The sequence below is a fragment of the Uloborus diversus genome, chromosome 5 (genome assembly GCF_026930045.1).
Source record: "Uloborus diversus isolate 005 chromosome 5, Udiv.v.3.1, whole genome shotgun sequence".
Taxonomy (NCBI): domain Eukaryota; kingdom Metazoa; phylum Arthropoda; class Arachnida; order Araneae; family Uloboridae; genus Uloborus; species Uloborus diversus.
In genome coordinates, this window is record NC_072735.1 from 67,343,778 (window position 1) to 67,361,346 (window position 17,569).

Sequence of the window (17,569 nt, forward strand, 5' to 3'; positions counted from 1 at the left end):
CCTTCCCTGAAGTGTGCCACTGCAAAAGCTGTATGAACAAAGGTCAGACAACCGGAATCTACATTTACCACTTACTTTTAGCTTCTGGATATTCTACAGTTGATTTTAAGCTACTAGCACCAGTTGCCAAGTTTTCAGTGCTCAGAGGCAGATGACCATTGGAAGAGGATTCATTAGTTTGTACATTATTATCTTTGGATTCTAGAAAAAGAAAGAAGCTAAAGTTAAAAATTTATTTGATGAAAAACAAAGAGAAATGATTTGATTATAAAAATTACACATTTAAAGGTCTCATGTATGCTTCACATGATCAAATGGTGTCATCGAACAAAAAAAAAAAAAACTAGTTTTGCAGGTATTTTGAAGCCAAAATATGGCTATCATATGCAGTGTAGAATGACGACAGAGTTAATGATACACTCTCTCACTCATAAGTGCACTATTTAGTTCTTAAGAATCATGCTTTAATTATTCTTCAAACTTTTGAACAGTAATATGTTCTTCTTCGCTTCTCTTCTTCTTTTCCTTGGTCTCGAATTTCCATAGATTGCTTGAATTAAAAAGATGGATAAATATCTTCAACAATATCATCTTCATCTGTTGTATTTAATTCAATATTGGAGCAAAACCGGCCTAGGCAATTACTGCATATTTGTGAACAGAAAAGTCAGGCTTTTTTTACAGCCACTATTGCCAGGTCATGCTTAGAGTTTTAGCAGCCCTGTGCGAAATTAATTTTAATAGTCAATAAATAATCATTTTTGTTATTTATTCTCTCTTAAAACATAACCTACTGTAGTGTGTCACCTAGCAATATAATGTTAGTTCGAGATTTTTACAAGTAATTACAAAATTAATGTGAAAAAATGTGACACAAAATATGGTTGCAAAGAAAATTTTTGGAATCCGAAAAAAATGTAATTGATGAAATAAAGACTGGTATCCATATTGAGTTGTTTTCAGCGGGGAGGGGGGGGGTATGAAATACAAAATTGAAATTTAACTTCAGAATAACATTTGGAAAAATAATAAAAAATTTTGACCTTTTTCTGCCTTTTCACTTACTTGCACTACCAGCAAATATAGAAGAGGGATTCCATGTCAAGTGATATAAGGGGTTCCCACTCGACCTTCTCCGATTTGGATGGAATTTTTTAGAGGCGTAGAGATGCCTTTGAAACTAACCTGTGCAAATTTTCAGCTTCCTAGATCCAAATCCTGAGGATCTAGGATCTCCGAAAAATGTGATCCAAAACGGCGGATCAGCTTTTTGTGCCAAGTTACCAAGTTTATACTAAGTTTACAGAAAAATTTTATCACACTGGAAGCCTGAAATTTCGGGCACTTAAAGTACAATTGGTTGTATTTTTTTAAACTTGAGCTCATTAGATTTTTCATAACACGCGTGTAAACTCGTGAAAAAGCGCGGTAGGGAAATTTTTCCCTGGATTTTAGGTTGTCATAAAATCTGAACAAAAGTAATTCAAAAGCTTGTACTTCGTGATTACATTGTAAAAATACTTGTTTTTAATGGATTACAGTTTCAGAGCTTAAATATCTATTTTCTAAAAGATAGTCATCCAAATCCTTTCAAAGTCTATCAAAATCGTTCAAGTGAAAAATAGCTTATTTTCAAAGTGCTGTAGCTCAAGTTTGTCACCTTGCACCTTCTTTTTGTTAGTACCATTAGAAAGAACAGATTATTTTCTTTCTAATTCTATTTTCTAACAGATTATTAACTTTTTTTCTTCGATGATGTTCTTTCAAATAAGGATAGAAAAATGAGTTTGAAATTCTGTCTGTCGTAATGAATTGCCATATTTAAGCTCAGATTACAGGAAATTTTATCACACTGGAAGCCTGAAATTTTAGGAGCTTAAAATACTTTTGGTTGTCAATACGTTCCAGTATATTTTTGAATTTGAGTTCATTAAGTTTTGTGTAGCACACACGGCTGCAGAGAGCCAAGGCGAGTCAATTGTCAATTATGTCACCGAGCTCATCTCGCCTCCCGAAAAAAAAGAAAAAACAACGAAAAAAAGAAAAGAAAATCAGGAAGAGAAGAAAAAAGGGGGGGGGGGGGGAGAGAGAGATAAAAAACAAAACTTCTTACTAGAAAACAATTGTTTTAACTTGCTTTTTATATAGTAATGAATATATTAGCCAGCATAAAAGTTTTAAAAAATAGTACTTAACGTCCTTACTTGTTTTGCCTTTCACTGCAACATTTACTTTATTTGCTTTAGATGTTTTCATGAAATTGTCAATAAAACCAAAACTGTTTTGCACCATTTTTAAGAGAGCTGAAGTATCAGCTGGAAGAACCTTTTCTTGGACTATAGCTGTTATGTACAGAGGATTTGTTTGAACATGAACTGGATATTCAGCCTAGAATGAAATTAAAACAATTGTCACTTAACATCCTACTAACCATATCTTAAAAATTTTCATCTAACATAATTGCATTGAAGCATTCTAATTGGATATTTGATTTATTTAATATGAAATTGATGTTTGACAATTAGACATCACTGAAGTTAACTCATACCTTAAAAAGTACTACCTATTTAAGAACAGATCATTAACATGAAAATAAATTTGCATCAATGTTAAAAAATATATCTTTTAAAATCCATTCAAATGTTGACAAAATGTATATAATTTCAAATAAGAACAGTAGCATTAGATTTCATTGAAAAGATCATTGCATTTATTTAAAGAGAGGCTGTAGGCATCTTTTAGTAACATATTCTGAACTGTTATAGTTGTAATTATTTCAGATTATTTTTGAAAAATTTAACACAATTTAAGGATTTAACTTTGAATTTTTTTTTTTTTTTTTGATTAATCGAGTTGATTTGGAATACAAATGCATGTTCGTGACACAAAACTTTAAAAAAGAACAAAAGAGTTGATTTGAACATTAAAATTCTGCTAGTTGACAGTGGATCATTTTACAGAGCATATGGAATCCCTTTCTGGGCAAACAAATATCCATAAAACTTTACATAGTTCTGGCTTATCTTGAAGGCCAAGAAACAATCATTTTGCATTAGCAGGCTCCATAGACAGTTTTTGAAAAAAAATAGTAGAAAAAATAGGAGCAAAAATTTCAAAAATAGGAAAATTATGCGTTAAAAAATAGGAAAAAAAAGGAAAATAATGTTCTAAAAAAGGAAGAAAAATGCAACTAAAATATCCTGTTTACAAATGTAACTATATGAGAAAAGAGCTACAAGCTGTTCCATGTTTATGAAACATTTTTTTCAATTAATGTTAAGAATTAGAAATTTTATTCAAGATAAAAATAACGGGAAATTGCTTTGCTTAAGAAAATGCTTTACTTATATATTTCAACTAGCTATTAGCAGAAAGCTTGGCAGTTGGAATAGGAAGCAAATGATATTTCTTTGATGCTTTCTCCCAACCTCCTTCTCATACCATTAAAAAATGACAATAGCTTACCCATAGTTGAATAAAATTTTTCAGAAAGGGCATAAGTCACATTTTTTTCAAAATTGTTAGCTGTAGTTTTACGATATTTGTATCTAGAGAAATCAATTTGTGTAGCAGGGAAGTCAATCCTTGTACAAAAAAGTAATCTACTTAGGGGTCACCTTCTTTGTTTAGTTCAGAAAGGGCACAACTCCAGACTTTGCACTAAATGCTAATGAAGGAATAATAACAATTAATGTGAATATATGGCAAGATCATAGGAGAATTAAGATTTTTTAGCGTAATGAAATAAAAACAAATAACTCCTTTGATCTAGCATTATTACAGTAATGGTAGGTTCGTCAGTTAGGAGGGTTTATGGGGGGGGGGGGGGTTCAAAATCACGACCTGGGTAGAGACAAGGCAGAAAAGTATCGGAATGAAATTCGCTAATTTCTCAGGGATTTTATTAACATCACTCTAGGAATTGTGAAACAAATTGTACGCTTTCATTGAGATATACGCTGGTCAAAATAAGACTGCAGGAGACTTTTTCTAGAAATAACACACTGAAAAAATTTAACAGGATTGCTGATGACTTTCCTTTGGGATTTCTCTTTCCATTTGTTTTTTCTTTGGGACCAGGATTTTGGGACAATAAAACGAATGTTAAACAGATCTGACAGATTATTAATTACCATATGAAATCCAATCTCATAAGTTAAATGCTGTTTTTTTGCTCATTGCTCTCATCAAAACTTGTTCTATTGTTGGGTCACTTCAGGTTCTAGACCACCAAAATTTGTCACTGCGTTGGATTGTTGGGTAGCTTGATGCAATAAAAAAATTTGATGAACATTTATCAAATTTTTTTATTGCATAATGTACTCAAAATTTTTGCAAGTATATGTGCGCATATTTCGCATAATTCACATAACCATCTGCGTAAAAGAGAGGCAGCTTGGTGTTTGCGAACGAGAATGCAGCAATTGCAGCATTTCTTGTCTCACTAGCAGCAATTTCGGTTGATCCCCCCTTAAGGTGATGGCAAAAGATTGTGAAAAAATGGGAGTAAATTAATTAAGAAGGACAAAGGAAATTTCAGTGAATTAGGACTTTTTTGGGGGCTTCACAGGGATTTAATTTTTGATATCATTCCAGCACTCTAAACAGTTAAATAACTCCAGTTACAACTAAATTGTTTTCTGAGTTCACTTAGATCATTTTTGGATGAGCCTTCTGACATTTCTATATCTTATCATTGTGCTTGTGGGGCATTTTTATTTTTTTCAAAAAGTTAAAAATAAGTGAAATTTGTCCGTGAACTTCACTGAAATTGTTAATTTTTTTAGAATGCAAACTATAGGTCCCCCCCCCCCCCCCCAAAGCAATGGCCCATCACTCAAGCATTACGAAGTATCCTTCAAGAATAAAAGCCAAAGTAAATTAATTAAGAAGTTAAATTTTAAAGAAAGAAATACCCCTTCAAAAAACTTTCTTAAAAATTCCAATGGCCCAATCTGCATCATGCCCCCCTCCCCCCCTTGCCTGGGCTCTTGGTTTATTAGCATTTTTGTTTTTAAGAGTTTAATATTTTACTAGTATAGAGTGGTTTCTACAATTTTTTAGTAATTTTTTTAAGTAATAGAAATCTTTATTAAAAAAAAATAGAGATTTTTTTCGTCCCGCTCTTTTTTCCCCAAACCCGAGGCGCAAAATGCAGGAACTTTTTACCCCTTCTTGTTGGAAGGGTAAGAAATAATTAGCAAGAGATTCAAACTTTTTTTTATGTTAACCTTACAGGCACAAGAGCAGTTTTTTTTACTGTAAATTGATGTTGAATAGTTTTAACTTTGAAGATAAGGAAAGCATAGGTAATTGTTGCATCAATAATTTTGCCACTTTCGTAACATCATCTCCTGATAAGGTGCAGGAAATTACAGTCTCGGTAAAAAGGCGGGCAGGGTTTGAAATAGGGTTCAATTTCTAGGGGGGAATCTTCCCTTTTACTTCATGTTCCAGGGGGGATTTCTTTGGGAAATTTTTTTTTATAAATACTGAAAATTTGTTTAGAATTTTTTAATAATTCATTTATTTTTTATTTTTTCTGTTTATTCAATTTTTAAATTATATTTTTTTTTAGAGTAATATCAATCCCATTTTCAAATAATTATTCAGTAATTTTGCAATTTTATTTTAGTATTTAATTTTTAATAAAATATTTCACAATTAAGTAACACACATACACATACACTCAATTTTTCTAAATAGACCATTTTCTGGATCTAATTATCCGAATGGGGTTTGGTCCCCATTGATTAGAATAAATATTTCTACTGCACAAAGACTTTTTCTGACGATCAAAAAGTAAAAAATTGCCTACATCAATTGAAAATGGACTGGCGTTTCAAGCAGCTTTTGGATTGCATTTCGAACGGCGGTCGGCGGATCGGAATCAGTTGATGTCGGTGTATCGGAATTAATTGATGCCGGCGAATCGGAATTCATCGATGTAACTTGAATTGCTTTGAATTGACGGACGCTTTATTAAAAATTCATCCATCTTTCCAAAATGAAAAAGGAGCTATGGAGTTTGAAATTTTAAAAATACAACGTTTAAACTCGCAAAGACAAAATGTAGAAAAGGATTTGTTGCATTTCAAAATGAGCCGAGCGCTTAAAGAAACACGTTGTAACCTATGACCTCTCTTATTTATCTGTATGAAAAAATGAGTGACGTGGCATTTCCAGTAGGGTTGCTCTCTAAAAGTTTGATGAGATGGGGAAATCCGGATTGCGCCGATTGTGCTGGTGGAGGCGGGAGGCTCTTCGCCAATACTACTGCACGGAGGAAAATTTTTTTTCTCTTCTCTGCTTTCCCCGATGTTCGTTATCGAGTTGAAGAATTGGGGGGGAGGGGGGGATCTGATAGCCAAAAATGTCTATTTGAGAAATATTCTCAACAATTCATTTTGAAAGCTAAGTGAAAACTAAGTGTAAATGTTTTTACTCACTTGTATTTCTTTAATAATGAAAAGGCAGTTAATCTTGTCCCTTAAAAGACGCTTGTTTCAATTCGCGTACGGGAGAATCAACCTGTAAACATCAGAACGACTTCGAACGACGTGTTTCGTCAGGAAGAAGGATGTGACGTCAGAACATGAGTGGAGATGATGTAATCTCCCGATAGCTCCGCGGCAAATCGAATGTTCTGGAAGCATCCAGACTGAGCTCTTACGTAGGCATATCCGGCGTGACGTGCATTGAGTGCGCTGTATTATATAAGCAGGGAGAAATGAGAAGGAAATCATTTCTTCTGCTCGCGTTTCTCATTTTCGACTGACGATAGTCGTATTTTTGAGAGGATCGTTCGCTGTTGGGGCGACGTCCTGCACTTAGGGGATGGCTTTTAGAATTTCGCCATGAGAGTTAGGGACTTAAAATTTTTGAAACATTTTTAGGGTAATCCATGTTAGGGTGTCAAATGTTTATTTTGGAAGATGTTCTTTTGGAACATGAAGGATGTTTTTGAGTGTTGAAATTCCTCATACTTGTTTATACCATTTACTCATGTTAAAGTTTGTTTTACAGTTGTTAATTATTGGATTATTATAAATAAAATGATTTAGCCATACAACTTGAATTCTGACATTTCATTCACTTGATAGCTACAGAAATGTGAAACAGAAAGGCATCTGCTAAACTTGGTGTTTACCTTCCTTGCGGGAGTTAGACAAAATTTGTTAGGTCAACAAGAGGGTTATGGGCCCAGACTGCCCTTCCCTATTCACATTCCGTCAGCTTGAGTAAAGTGAATTTGAAGAAGAAATGTTGTTGTATGAAATATCGAATAGAAATTTGGAAGTTAATTTTTTAGAGCGATCTCATCGAAGCAATGAGATGAAAGAATTTATGAATTGAAGAAGATACGAAATTTTTGTCCAGTAAAGAACTATGTCCACCCAAACCGTTAAAATTGAAGAATTGAATGATTCGAATTATGTTGAATGGGCGACAAACCTGAAGTTCCTGCTAATGGACAGGAACTGCTGGAAAATTGTTAATGGAGAGGAAGAAGAACCGATCGAGAACAAAGAGGAAGGAATCACAAAAGCGGATATTAAAGATTACCATGTTCGGAGGAGAGCAGCAGTTTCTATGGTTTTCTTAAATATTGAGCAACGACTTAGGAAAATTATCGAAAATTGCGAAGATCCCCGAGAATCAGGTAAAAAGTTGAAATTGTTCTTCTACCCGGATAACAAATGCGCCCGGATGCAGCTGTTCATGGAAATGCAAAATTCAAAACCTGAAAGAAATGAAAATATGATTACCATGTTCGGAGGAGAGCAGCAGTTTCTATGGTTTTCTTAAATATTGAGCAACGACTTAGGAAAATTATCGAAAATTGCGAAGATCCCCAAGAATCATGGAAAAAGTTGAAATTGTTCTTCTACCCGGATAACAAATGCGCCCGGATGCAGCTGTTCATGGAACTGCAAAATTCAAAACCTGAAAGAAATGAAAATATTTCCCTTTTTGCGGCCCGTTTACAACGATTGTTTGATCGAATTAAGGTTACATATCCCGAATATCCTGAGGACTGTATCTGCTTCCAGCTTTTACAGAACTTGCCTAAAGAATATGATCATCTAGTCCAAGCAATGCTTACAAGGAGTGACCAGGATTTCAAGTTCGAAAAACTGGTGGTGGATCTTGTGATTGAAGAGAACCGCATGGTTTTGAAGACGAAAACTAAGGAGCGGCTTGAGGTGATGACAGTTCAAAATCGGCAGCGATGTTACAGATGTGTCCGCATTGGACATCTCAGGAAGGATTGCCCAGAGCTGAGACAACAAAATCCCACGACGAACCAGTCCCCAAGTCCAGTCACTGAGAGAGGAAGCACCACAGGACATGGAAATTTTAGGGGAAGATCGAACCAACGAGGAAGGAATCGTCGACGGAGAGGAGTCAGATATAGAAATACAACGGACCGGCGGAGATCTCCATCAACTGACAGATGTGAGTATAGATCCTTTTTCTTATCAGAGGCAAATTTAAATGAAGTAGGGGTAAAGGAATCGACATGGATTTTTGACACGGCGGCCAGTCATCATTATACACATAACCGGAACTGGTTTAGGACATTTTCTCCCTTAACGGATGTTCAAATGGCAGTAGCAGTCAAGAAACAGACTTTTCCCATTGAAGGCAGCGGGGAAATTAAAGTTCGTTTCGGAAGTAGATCTGTTGTTTTAGAAAATGTCATGTATTCACCGAGGTTAAGGAGAAATATATTGTCCGGACCCAAATTTGATTTGGGAGGTGCTAAATTTGAAGGGGGTGGTGGCTCCGTGAAAGTACTAGATAAAACTTGTAAATTGATTTTTAAAGCAAATTTAGAAAATGGTGTATATGTGGTTGATTCTGTAAAATCAAACCAATTGCCTGTTTGTAATACTGATAATGAAAATACTTTTTTAGAGTCCAATCATATAAATATTGAAACCTGGCATAAACGTTTTGGACATATAAATACAGAATGTATCCAAAAGACAGGGAGTTCACAAGCTGTTAATGGTTTACCAGAATTTAAAAATGTTAAAATTAATTGTGACACTTGTAAATTAGGAAAATTCAGAAGAGTGAGTTTTAAACCTATTGGGGATACAAAGTCAGACAGTCCGTTGAACTTGCTTTTTTGTGATGTCTGGGGGCCTTGCAATGTTGAGGGTAGAAATGGAGAACGTTATTATTTATCTGTTATAGATGATTTTTCAAAAAGAAGTTCTCTATACCCTATAAAGTTTAAAAGCCAAGTACCCCGAAATTTTGATGAATCATATCATAAAAGCGGAAAATTTTTTGGGAAAGAAAGTCAAGGCTGTAAGGACAGACAACGGAACCGAGTTCGTAAACCATGAGTTAGATGAGTTTTTTAGGGAGAAAGGTATACATCATGAATTAACCAATTTCTATTCTCCTGAACAGAATGGGACGGCAGAAAACTTTAACAGAACAATTGCAGATAGTACGCGGGTGATTTTAAAGGAGAGCGGTTTACCTCAGAATTTTTGGCCAGAGGCAATGAAATATTTTACGTACACCTGGAATAGGGTTTGCCATGCCAATCAGACTAAAACCCCATTTGAACTTTATGGGGGGAGAAAACCCTCTATAAGGCATCTCCGCGCTTTCGGAACAATATTGTTTGTTGGTGTGCCCAAACAATTAAGAAAGAAATTGGATTTAAAAGCACAAAAGGGTGTTCTCATAGGTTACGCGTTTAATAGAAAAGGGTATAGAATTTATCTGCCCGACAGCAACAAAATTATAGAATCAATAAATGTATCATTCAAAAAACTATTTTTTCCAAACTGACTTTCGAAATGAGTCAAAAGAGGAGGAGAATCGAGTTCTATCATGGCCCATGGCACTTCCGCCTGCAACCTTGAGCGAGAATGAAACGGCAAATGAACAGCAGAGTTCAGATTCGACCGATTCTGAAAGCTCAATTGCTAACGGATCTAAACGTGACATTGAAAAGTATTGTAAATTAAAAGATATAAAATACAATCCAGATAAGTTTAGTTTTAAAGGGAAAGATCTAACAGAGGGGCAAGTAAATAATGTGTCTGTAAGCTCAAAGAAAAACAATAAGAATTTATGACTAGAAAATTAAATTCAAATCCCTAGGACTTACAAACAATCTTTAAAGGTAAAAGAAAGTGCTGAATGGCAAAAGGCAATGGAGACTGAGCTAGAAATTATGCATAGCCGAAAAGTCTGGAATTTGGCAAAATTGCCGGAAAATGTTGTTCCAGTAGGGTCTCGCTGGGTTTACACTTTAAAGAAAGATGAGAAAGGGGTAGTTAAATCTTATAAGGCCAGATTGGTAGCAAACGGCATGCATCAGATCAAAAACCAAAATTTTGATGAGACATACAGCCCAGTATGTAATTTTGGAATAATTAGATTTTTCTTTTCTCTGTTAATTACATGTGCAAATTGGTTAAATATACAGTGCGATGTAAAGAGCGCTTACTTATACGCTCCAATTGATGACTTGATATATATGAGCCAGCCTCCCGGTTTTGTAACAAAAGGAAAGGAAGATTATTTTTGTAAATTAAATAAGGCTATTTACGGGTTACACCAGAGTGGACGCTTGTGATTTTATGAATTAGATCAAGTTTTATCACAAATTGGTTTTAAGAAATTTGAATCATGTAACTGTGTATATTTTAATCCTAATGTTCTATTGCTTGTATATGTTGATGATATTGTGACTTTTGGTAAAAAGGAAAGTCATATAAACAGTGCAATTAATTCTTTAAGTAAACATTTTGATTTGAAGGTATTAGGAAGTACAAAGAAATTGTTAGGGGTAGAATTTGAATTAACGGGAAAGGAATTGTATCTACATCAAACTTCCTATATAGAAGAAGTGTATGATCGTTTTAAGAAATTTAAATTCCCATCTACCTCTTTTCCAATTAGTAAAGGCATTGTTTACTCTAATTCTGACTGTCCTAAGACAGAAAATGAAAAGTTTGAAATGACTAAGTTTCCTTTTCGTAATTTGTTAGGATGTTTAGCATTTATAGCCAATAGAACACGACCAGACATTGCATACACTGTAAATTTATTTAGTCAATTTCAGAATAACCCAGAGAAACGTCATTGGGATGGCCTTTTAAAATTGTTTGGATATGTTTATCAATCCCGAAATTTAAAATTAAAATTAAAATGCAGTAAAATTCAAATAGTAGCTTTTTCAGATGCAGACTTCGCATCAAATAAAGATGACAGAACTTCTTTGGGGGGTCAAATGATTATGTTAGACAAAGCTCCTATTGAATAGAGAACTTTTAAAGAACGGAGTGTTAGTTTATCAACTATGGAATCGGAGTTCATAGCATTGACAGAAGGTGCAAAAGAAACATTGTGGTTTGACAGAATTCTGGAAGAATGTTTGAAAAATAAACTTTTAAAGTTCATAAAAATAAAAGCAATTATTTATGTAGACAATCAAGCTTCTTTGGATTTTGTAAAATCACCAATTGAGAATCACAGGAGTAAACATATTGATGTGAAATTATTTTTTATTCGTGACTTGATTGTTAAAGATATTTTTACTGTTTCATATGTAAAAAGTAAATCTAACTTGTCAGATATTTTCACGAAGCCACTAACCCAAAACGATTTAAAATTTTTTCAAGAAATTTTTTTCAATTCAAGTGATTAATCTATTGTAGAAAGTGTTTGTAATTTTTTGATAATCATTTTTCGATGATGAGCAGTCATTTGTGAAAAACGCGTGCAGAAAGTCATTTTTTATGTTTTTGTTAAATTTTTTTCATATGGATTGTCAACTTAAATTAATGTAAAAATGAGCTTATATACTTCTGTTTTTTATTTTGTTTGATCAAAAATGAAGCTTGAGCTTATATTTAAAACTGTTTATTATGATTATACATATTATACAATTGTTGTTAAATTGCTGATATTAGAACAGTTACTTGTGGTTTTTATCGTTATTTTTCAGATTAAATCTGATGTCTGTCCACCCACATGAGCTTTTGTCAACTACGGGATTTTTTTTTTTTTTAGATCAGTGACATTTTGTGAAGATACGATTGTGACTGAGAATTTTTGAACTGAATATAGTTGAACTTTTTTCCTCTAGGACTTCTATAGGACTTTAACAATTATGTTTTGTGATATTGTTGTAAAGTGCAAATGTTGTTTTACTTAAATTCAAGAAGAATATTAAGTGTTTGTTTTACAAAATGTTGAAACTTACAAATTTTTGAGACGATAAAAATTAACTAACGTGAGATTTAGATTTAAAAATTTACTAATTTTTTTGAGTGATAAATTGTCTTTAAAGAAATTTTGAAGAGTGAGAATTTTTTTTGGAAATTTAAATCAGATAATGCTTGAAATTAAATGAATATGTGAGATCAAATGAATTGTCGAAAAGGGAGGGCATTGATAGCCAAAAATGTCTATTTGAGAAATATTCTCAGCAATTCATTTTGAAAGCTAAGTGAAAACTAAGTGTAAACGTTTTTACTCACTTGTATTTCTTTAATAATGAAAAGGCAGTTAATCTTGTCCCTTAAAGGACGCTTGTTTCAATTCGCGTACGGGAGAATCAACCTGTAAACATCAGAACGACTTCGAACGACGTGTTTGGTCAGGAAGAAGGATGTGACGTCAGAACATGAGTGGAGATGATGTAATCTCCCGATAGCTCCGCGGCAAATCGAATGTTCTGGAAGCATCCAGATTGAGCTCTTACATAGGCATATCCGGCGTGACATGCATTGAGTGCGCTGTATTATATAAGCAGGGGGAAATGAGAAGGAAATCACTTCTTCTGGTTGCGTTTCTCATTTTCGACTGACGATAGTCGTATTTTTGAGAGGATCCAGGGGTCTGTCCAGGGTTTTTCACAGGGTCCGTTTTTTGTGAAAAATCAAATATTTTTGTGAAAAACGAAATTTTATTGTGAAAAATCAAAAAAAAATTTATAAAAGATCGGGTTTTTTTTTCTTTTTTTTTGTAAAATAAAATTATTTTGTAAAAACGAAAAAGTTAAGTTTATAAACATTAATAAATGCGTTTGGGGGAGGGGGAGGCTCATGGAGCAAACTACGGCATTGAAATAATTTGTTGGAAGTTTTACAGTATTTTTTGTCTTTTCTAGGGCATTTTCGAAGGTTATCATAGCAATAGGGAGGTATCATTTTCCAGCGGATGGTCAACCTAGATGTATCAGTATCTATATACCGTTCCACATCTTGTTAAATTGTACTAGAAATTTTTTCTGAAGATTTTGTATAAAGAGTAAAATCATAAAATAATTGAAAAAAAAAAAATCAGGCAGTTGTTCAGTATTTAGCTTTTTGGCGCATGAAATTTTTACAGAGCACGAAATTTCGTTTTAAATTTGTAATTTTAACAAAAATAAGTATAAATTTTATTTGTTTACCTCTGAATAAAGCGTAGTAAGCATTTAAAAAAATGCAAAAAATTCCATTCCTATAGCGGATGCAAAAAGATTGAAATTTTTGAAGTGAAGGCATCAAAAGTATAAGAACGGAATATAAAAGAATTTATATTAGTAAAATCTTTTCAAATTGCATATTAAAGGTTAATGATAAACATATTGATAATGTCTATCGACATAGTTGAAGCAAAAATAAAATTAAACCATCGAACCGTCTTGACACTCTTAAAAGAACACGAAATTCTGCTTAAACTAATGATTTCGCTAAAAATAATGAGAATTTTTATTTATTTGCCTCGTAACAAAGCTTAGTTAGCATGAAAAATGAGTGAGATTTGATTGTCATACCGGATGCAAAGAGATCGCGTTTTTCAAAATGAAGGCATCAAGAGTGAAAAACAGCAAATAAAAGAGTTTATTTAAATAAAACAATTTTAGAATTGCATTTTAAAAGGTTTACATGATGAATATTATTGATAACCACCGACATTTTCGCCGAAAATTCGTAGTTAGAAAAGAAAAAAAAAAAAGGAGGTGGGGGGTAATGTAAAACAATGGACAATACCAGATTCCCGATATGGACATAGGAAAAAAATACAGGAATTCCGGTTTATAACCGATACACGAGCACCCCTGTTAGCATAAAAAATTCAAAACTAATATAATTTCTTCTTAAGATAACGTTAAAACATCACACCATAAAGGCACAAAAATTGCCAAGCTGGAAAATGTTAGGAATATTTTCCAAGTCCCTGTGAAAGGTTTACTAGACGCTTATTTATTTAGCGTTAATGTTAATTTTATAGTTGGTAACCATATCTGAAGCGATCTCATTTCTTCCCCAACCTATAGCTATTCTATTTGCTAGCAGTACCAAGTTCAATTCGCTGATATGTGTTATTATTGTTTAGATTGAGAGCAGAGGGAGAAAGGTGCTGAGGCAGCAATATCAATATGCAGAGGCCATAACATTTTCAGAAAAATCTATAACAACAACATCGTTGCAGGCAATTTTTATTCTGCTGTGATAAAAGAAACAGTAAGCATCACAGAAATATGCAGACATTTCTTTTGAAAAATTAGCCGTTATTTTGATTTTAAATTTGCTTTTACAGTAAATGATTTGTGAAAGATCCTTTTTTGTTGATTAGAATTTTGTGAAGGGTCCGTTTTGAGTAATTGTATTTTTGTGAAGGGTCCGTTCTGAGTAATCGTATTTTTGTGAAGGGTCCATTAACGGACCCAATTTTCCCCTGGCCAGACCCCTGGGATCGTTCGCTGTTGGGGCGACGTCCTGCACTTAGGGGATGGCTTTTAGAATTTCGCCATGAGAGTTAGGGACTTAAAATTTTTGAAACATTTTTAGGATAATCCATGTTAGGGTGTCAAATGTTTTTTTTTTTTGGAAGAAGTTCTTTTGGAACATGAAGGATGTTTTTGAGTGTTGAAATTCCTCATACTTGTTTATACCATTTACTCATGTTAAAGTTTGTTTTACAGTTGTTAATTATTGGATTATTATAAATAAAATGATTTAGCCATACAACTTGAATTCTGACATTTCATTCACTTGATAGCTACAGAAATGTGAAACAGAAAGGCATCTGCTAAACTTGGTGTTTACCTTCCTTGCGGGAGTTAGACAAAATTTGTTAGGTCAACAGGATCCCGCACGGACCTCTGGATTGCGCAGGATTTACTGATTTTGTGCGTGTTTTGCTCAATCTCACCCTTTATTTCAAACACTGAGCGGAAGCATGATTATGCATTAAAAAAAAATAGGAATAAATAGGAAAAACCAGGAAAATTTTCAAAATTTTGAAAAAAATAGGAAACTAAGAAAAAATAGGAGGTCTGCGAACCCTGCATTAGTTTTCATATTGAAATTATACATGCCAATGAGATCATGTTTATAATTTTAATATAAATGTCATATAAATAAGAAATTTAAAAAAAACATTTAATTTAGACTTTGGAAAAAATTATAACTTACTATTATGGTAATTGATCCTTCAATACCAGAAGACTGTATTACCCACTCAGTAGGTGTATGGCACTTCAAAATCAAAATTAAATTTTGCTCAATATTTTGCGATGATTCAACATCTCTGTGCTGCTGTATGTTAACCAACACATCACTACTCAAAATACTGGAGTTCAGTTCAATTACGTATATGCTGTTAAATCTGTAAAAAACAATATCATTTAGCCATTGGAGTACAATGAAATTTATGACAAATACAAATAACCTTATTATTTCAAATACAGAAACCATAACATTGTACATGTAATTATTAACAGCCTTAGCTCAAAACTAATGCCTCACCATTAGCTTTGTATTAAATGCACAATCGTAAGGAAGATGGAAGGAGGATTTTCAGAAAAAAAAACTGCAAGCTAAGAAAAAAGATTTAGGGGGGAAAAGCATAAAATAATCATACATTACAAACAAATATGTATATCACTAAGTTAATTGATACTTTTATCGATATTTAAAAAAGAGATAAAAATTGTTACAAGTAAAAAAAATGAGAAATGTGTAGTTAAAGGAATAAAGAGATAAATTAAATTAAACAATTTACCACACAATGTAATACTAACAAAAATTACACTTCTACACTCATTATTAGTTCAGGTTCTATGGGGCAAAAAGTACTCAAAACTGCAAGAGGCATAGAATCATCTTTACTAATAACTAGTGGTACCCGTACGGCTTTGCCCGTAATAGAAAAATTAAAAGGTCTTTTGGTTCGCCTGTATATTTACAAATAATGTATGGTGAATTTTCTCGCCAATTGGCTTGTACCAATATTACGGTTCCACGTTATGATATTTTCATATCTCGCCAATTGGCTTGTGCCCATGTTACGGTTCCATGTTATGATAATTTCATAATTTACTCGTCCATCTTATGATAATTTTGTTCTTAAAATTGGAGTAGAAAAAGAACCACATCGAATTTTCGAAAAATCGCTTTGAGGTGCACACCCCCATGCTACAAACTAATTCTGCGCCAAATTTCATGAAAATCGGCCGAACGGTCTAGGCGCTATGCGCGTCACAGAGATCTTGACAGACAGAGAGACTTTCAGCTTTATTATTAGTAAATATAAAGGTGAAAGTCACTTTCTCTCGATGTCTGAATCTCTGTGACGCGCATAGCGCCTAGACCGTTGGGCTGATTTTTATGAAATTTGGCACAAAGATAGTTTGTAGCGTGGGGGTGTACACTTCGCAGCGATTTTTTGCTTTACTAATAATAAAGCTGAAAGTCTCTATATCTGGATGTCTGAATCTCTGTGACGCTCATAACGCCTAGACTGTTGGGCCAATTTTCATGAAATTTGGCTCAAAGTTAGTTTGTAGCGTGGGGGTGCGCACCTCGAAGCGATTTTTCGAAAATTCGATTTTGTTCTTTTTCTATTCCAATTTTAAGAACATTTTCTTGAAAGAAATTATCATAAGATGGACGAGTAAATTGCCAAGTTATCATAACGTGGAACCATAACATGGTGTAAGCCAATTGGCGAGAAATTCCCCATACATTATTTGTAAATATACAGACAAACCAAAAGATCTTTTAATTTATCTACTACGGGCAAAGCCGTGTGGGTACCACCAGGGTTCATAACCTATTTGGATGAAAAAAATTCCATGACTTTTCCAAGACTTTTTTTCATGACTTCATAAAAAAATTTCATGACCTTGTTACATGATGAGAATAGTACTATTTAATTTCAAACTGGAAATTTTTTGGAAATGAGCATTAGCGAAACTTCTACGTGAATGCTTCTACCTCATCGAAACACTTACTTGAGATTGAAAAAATATCAGTGTACACCTAAAAACTAAACTCTATTCTTATTTGTCTTCATCATATAACTTTTAGTAAAGTTAGTAAAACTACAGTGAATGAAATATAACGGTGCTTAAACGTCTAATAATCTTTATAAACAGGTAAAATGATAATGAATGGTTAAAGGTTGAATGAGTCATTAAAGCTAAGTTTCAATAAATTTGCTTCAAAGGTTGCCTTTTAGCATCAGCAGTGCATTTAAGCATATACATAGCTTGACAGTACTTTGGTTCATTAAAGAAAAGCGATTCTTCAGT

The 17,569-nt window shown here is 33.4% G+C and overlaps 1 protein-coding gene across 1 annotated transcript in view; it reads right to left on the reverse strand.

Annotated features, from left to right (window-relative positions):
- LOC129222956 (transforming growth factor beta receptor type 3-like) overlaps window positions 1-17,569 on the reverse strand; it is a 44,320-nt gene that overhangs the window by 16,375 nt on the left and 10,376 nt on the right. Inside the window, exons 6-8 of the mRNA XM_054857518.1 lie at window positions 15,450-15,633; window positions 2,205-2,388; window positions 76-201 (exon numbers count right to left, since the gene is read on the reverse strand). Of these exons, the coding sequence (XP_054713493.1) occupies window positions 76-201; window positions 2,205-2,388; window positions 15,450-15,633 (494 nt within the window). The remainder of the gene's footprint in view (window positions 1-75; window positions 202-2,204; window positions 2,389-15,449; window positions 15,634-17,569) is intronic.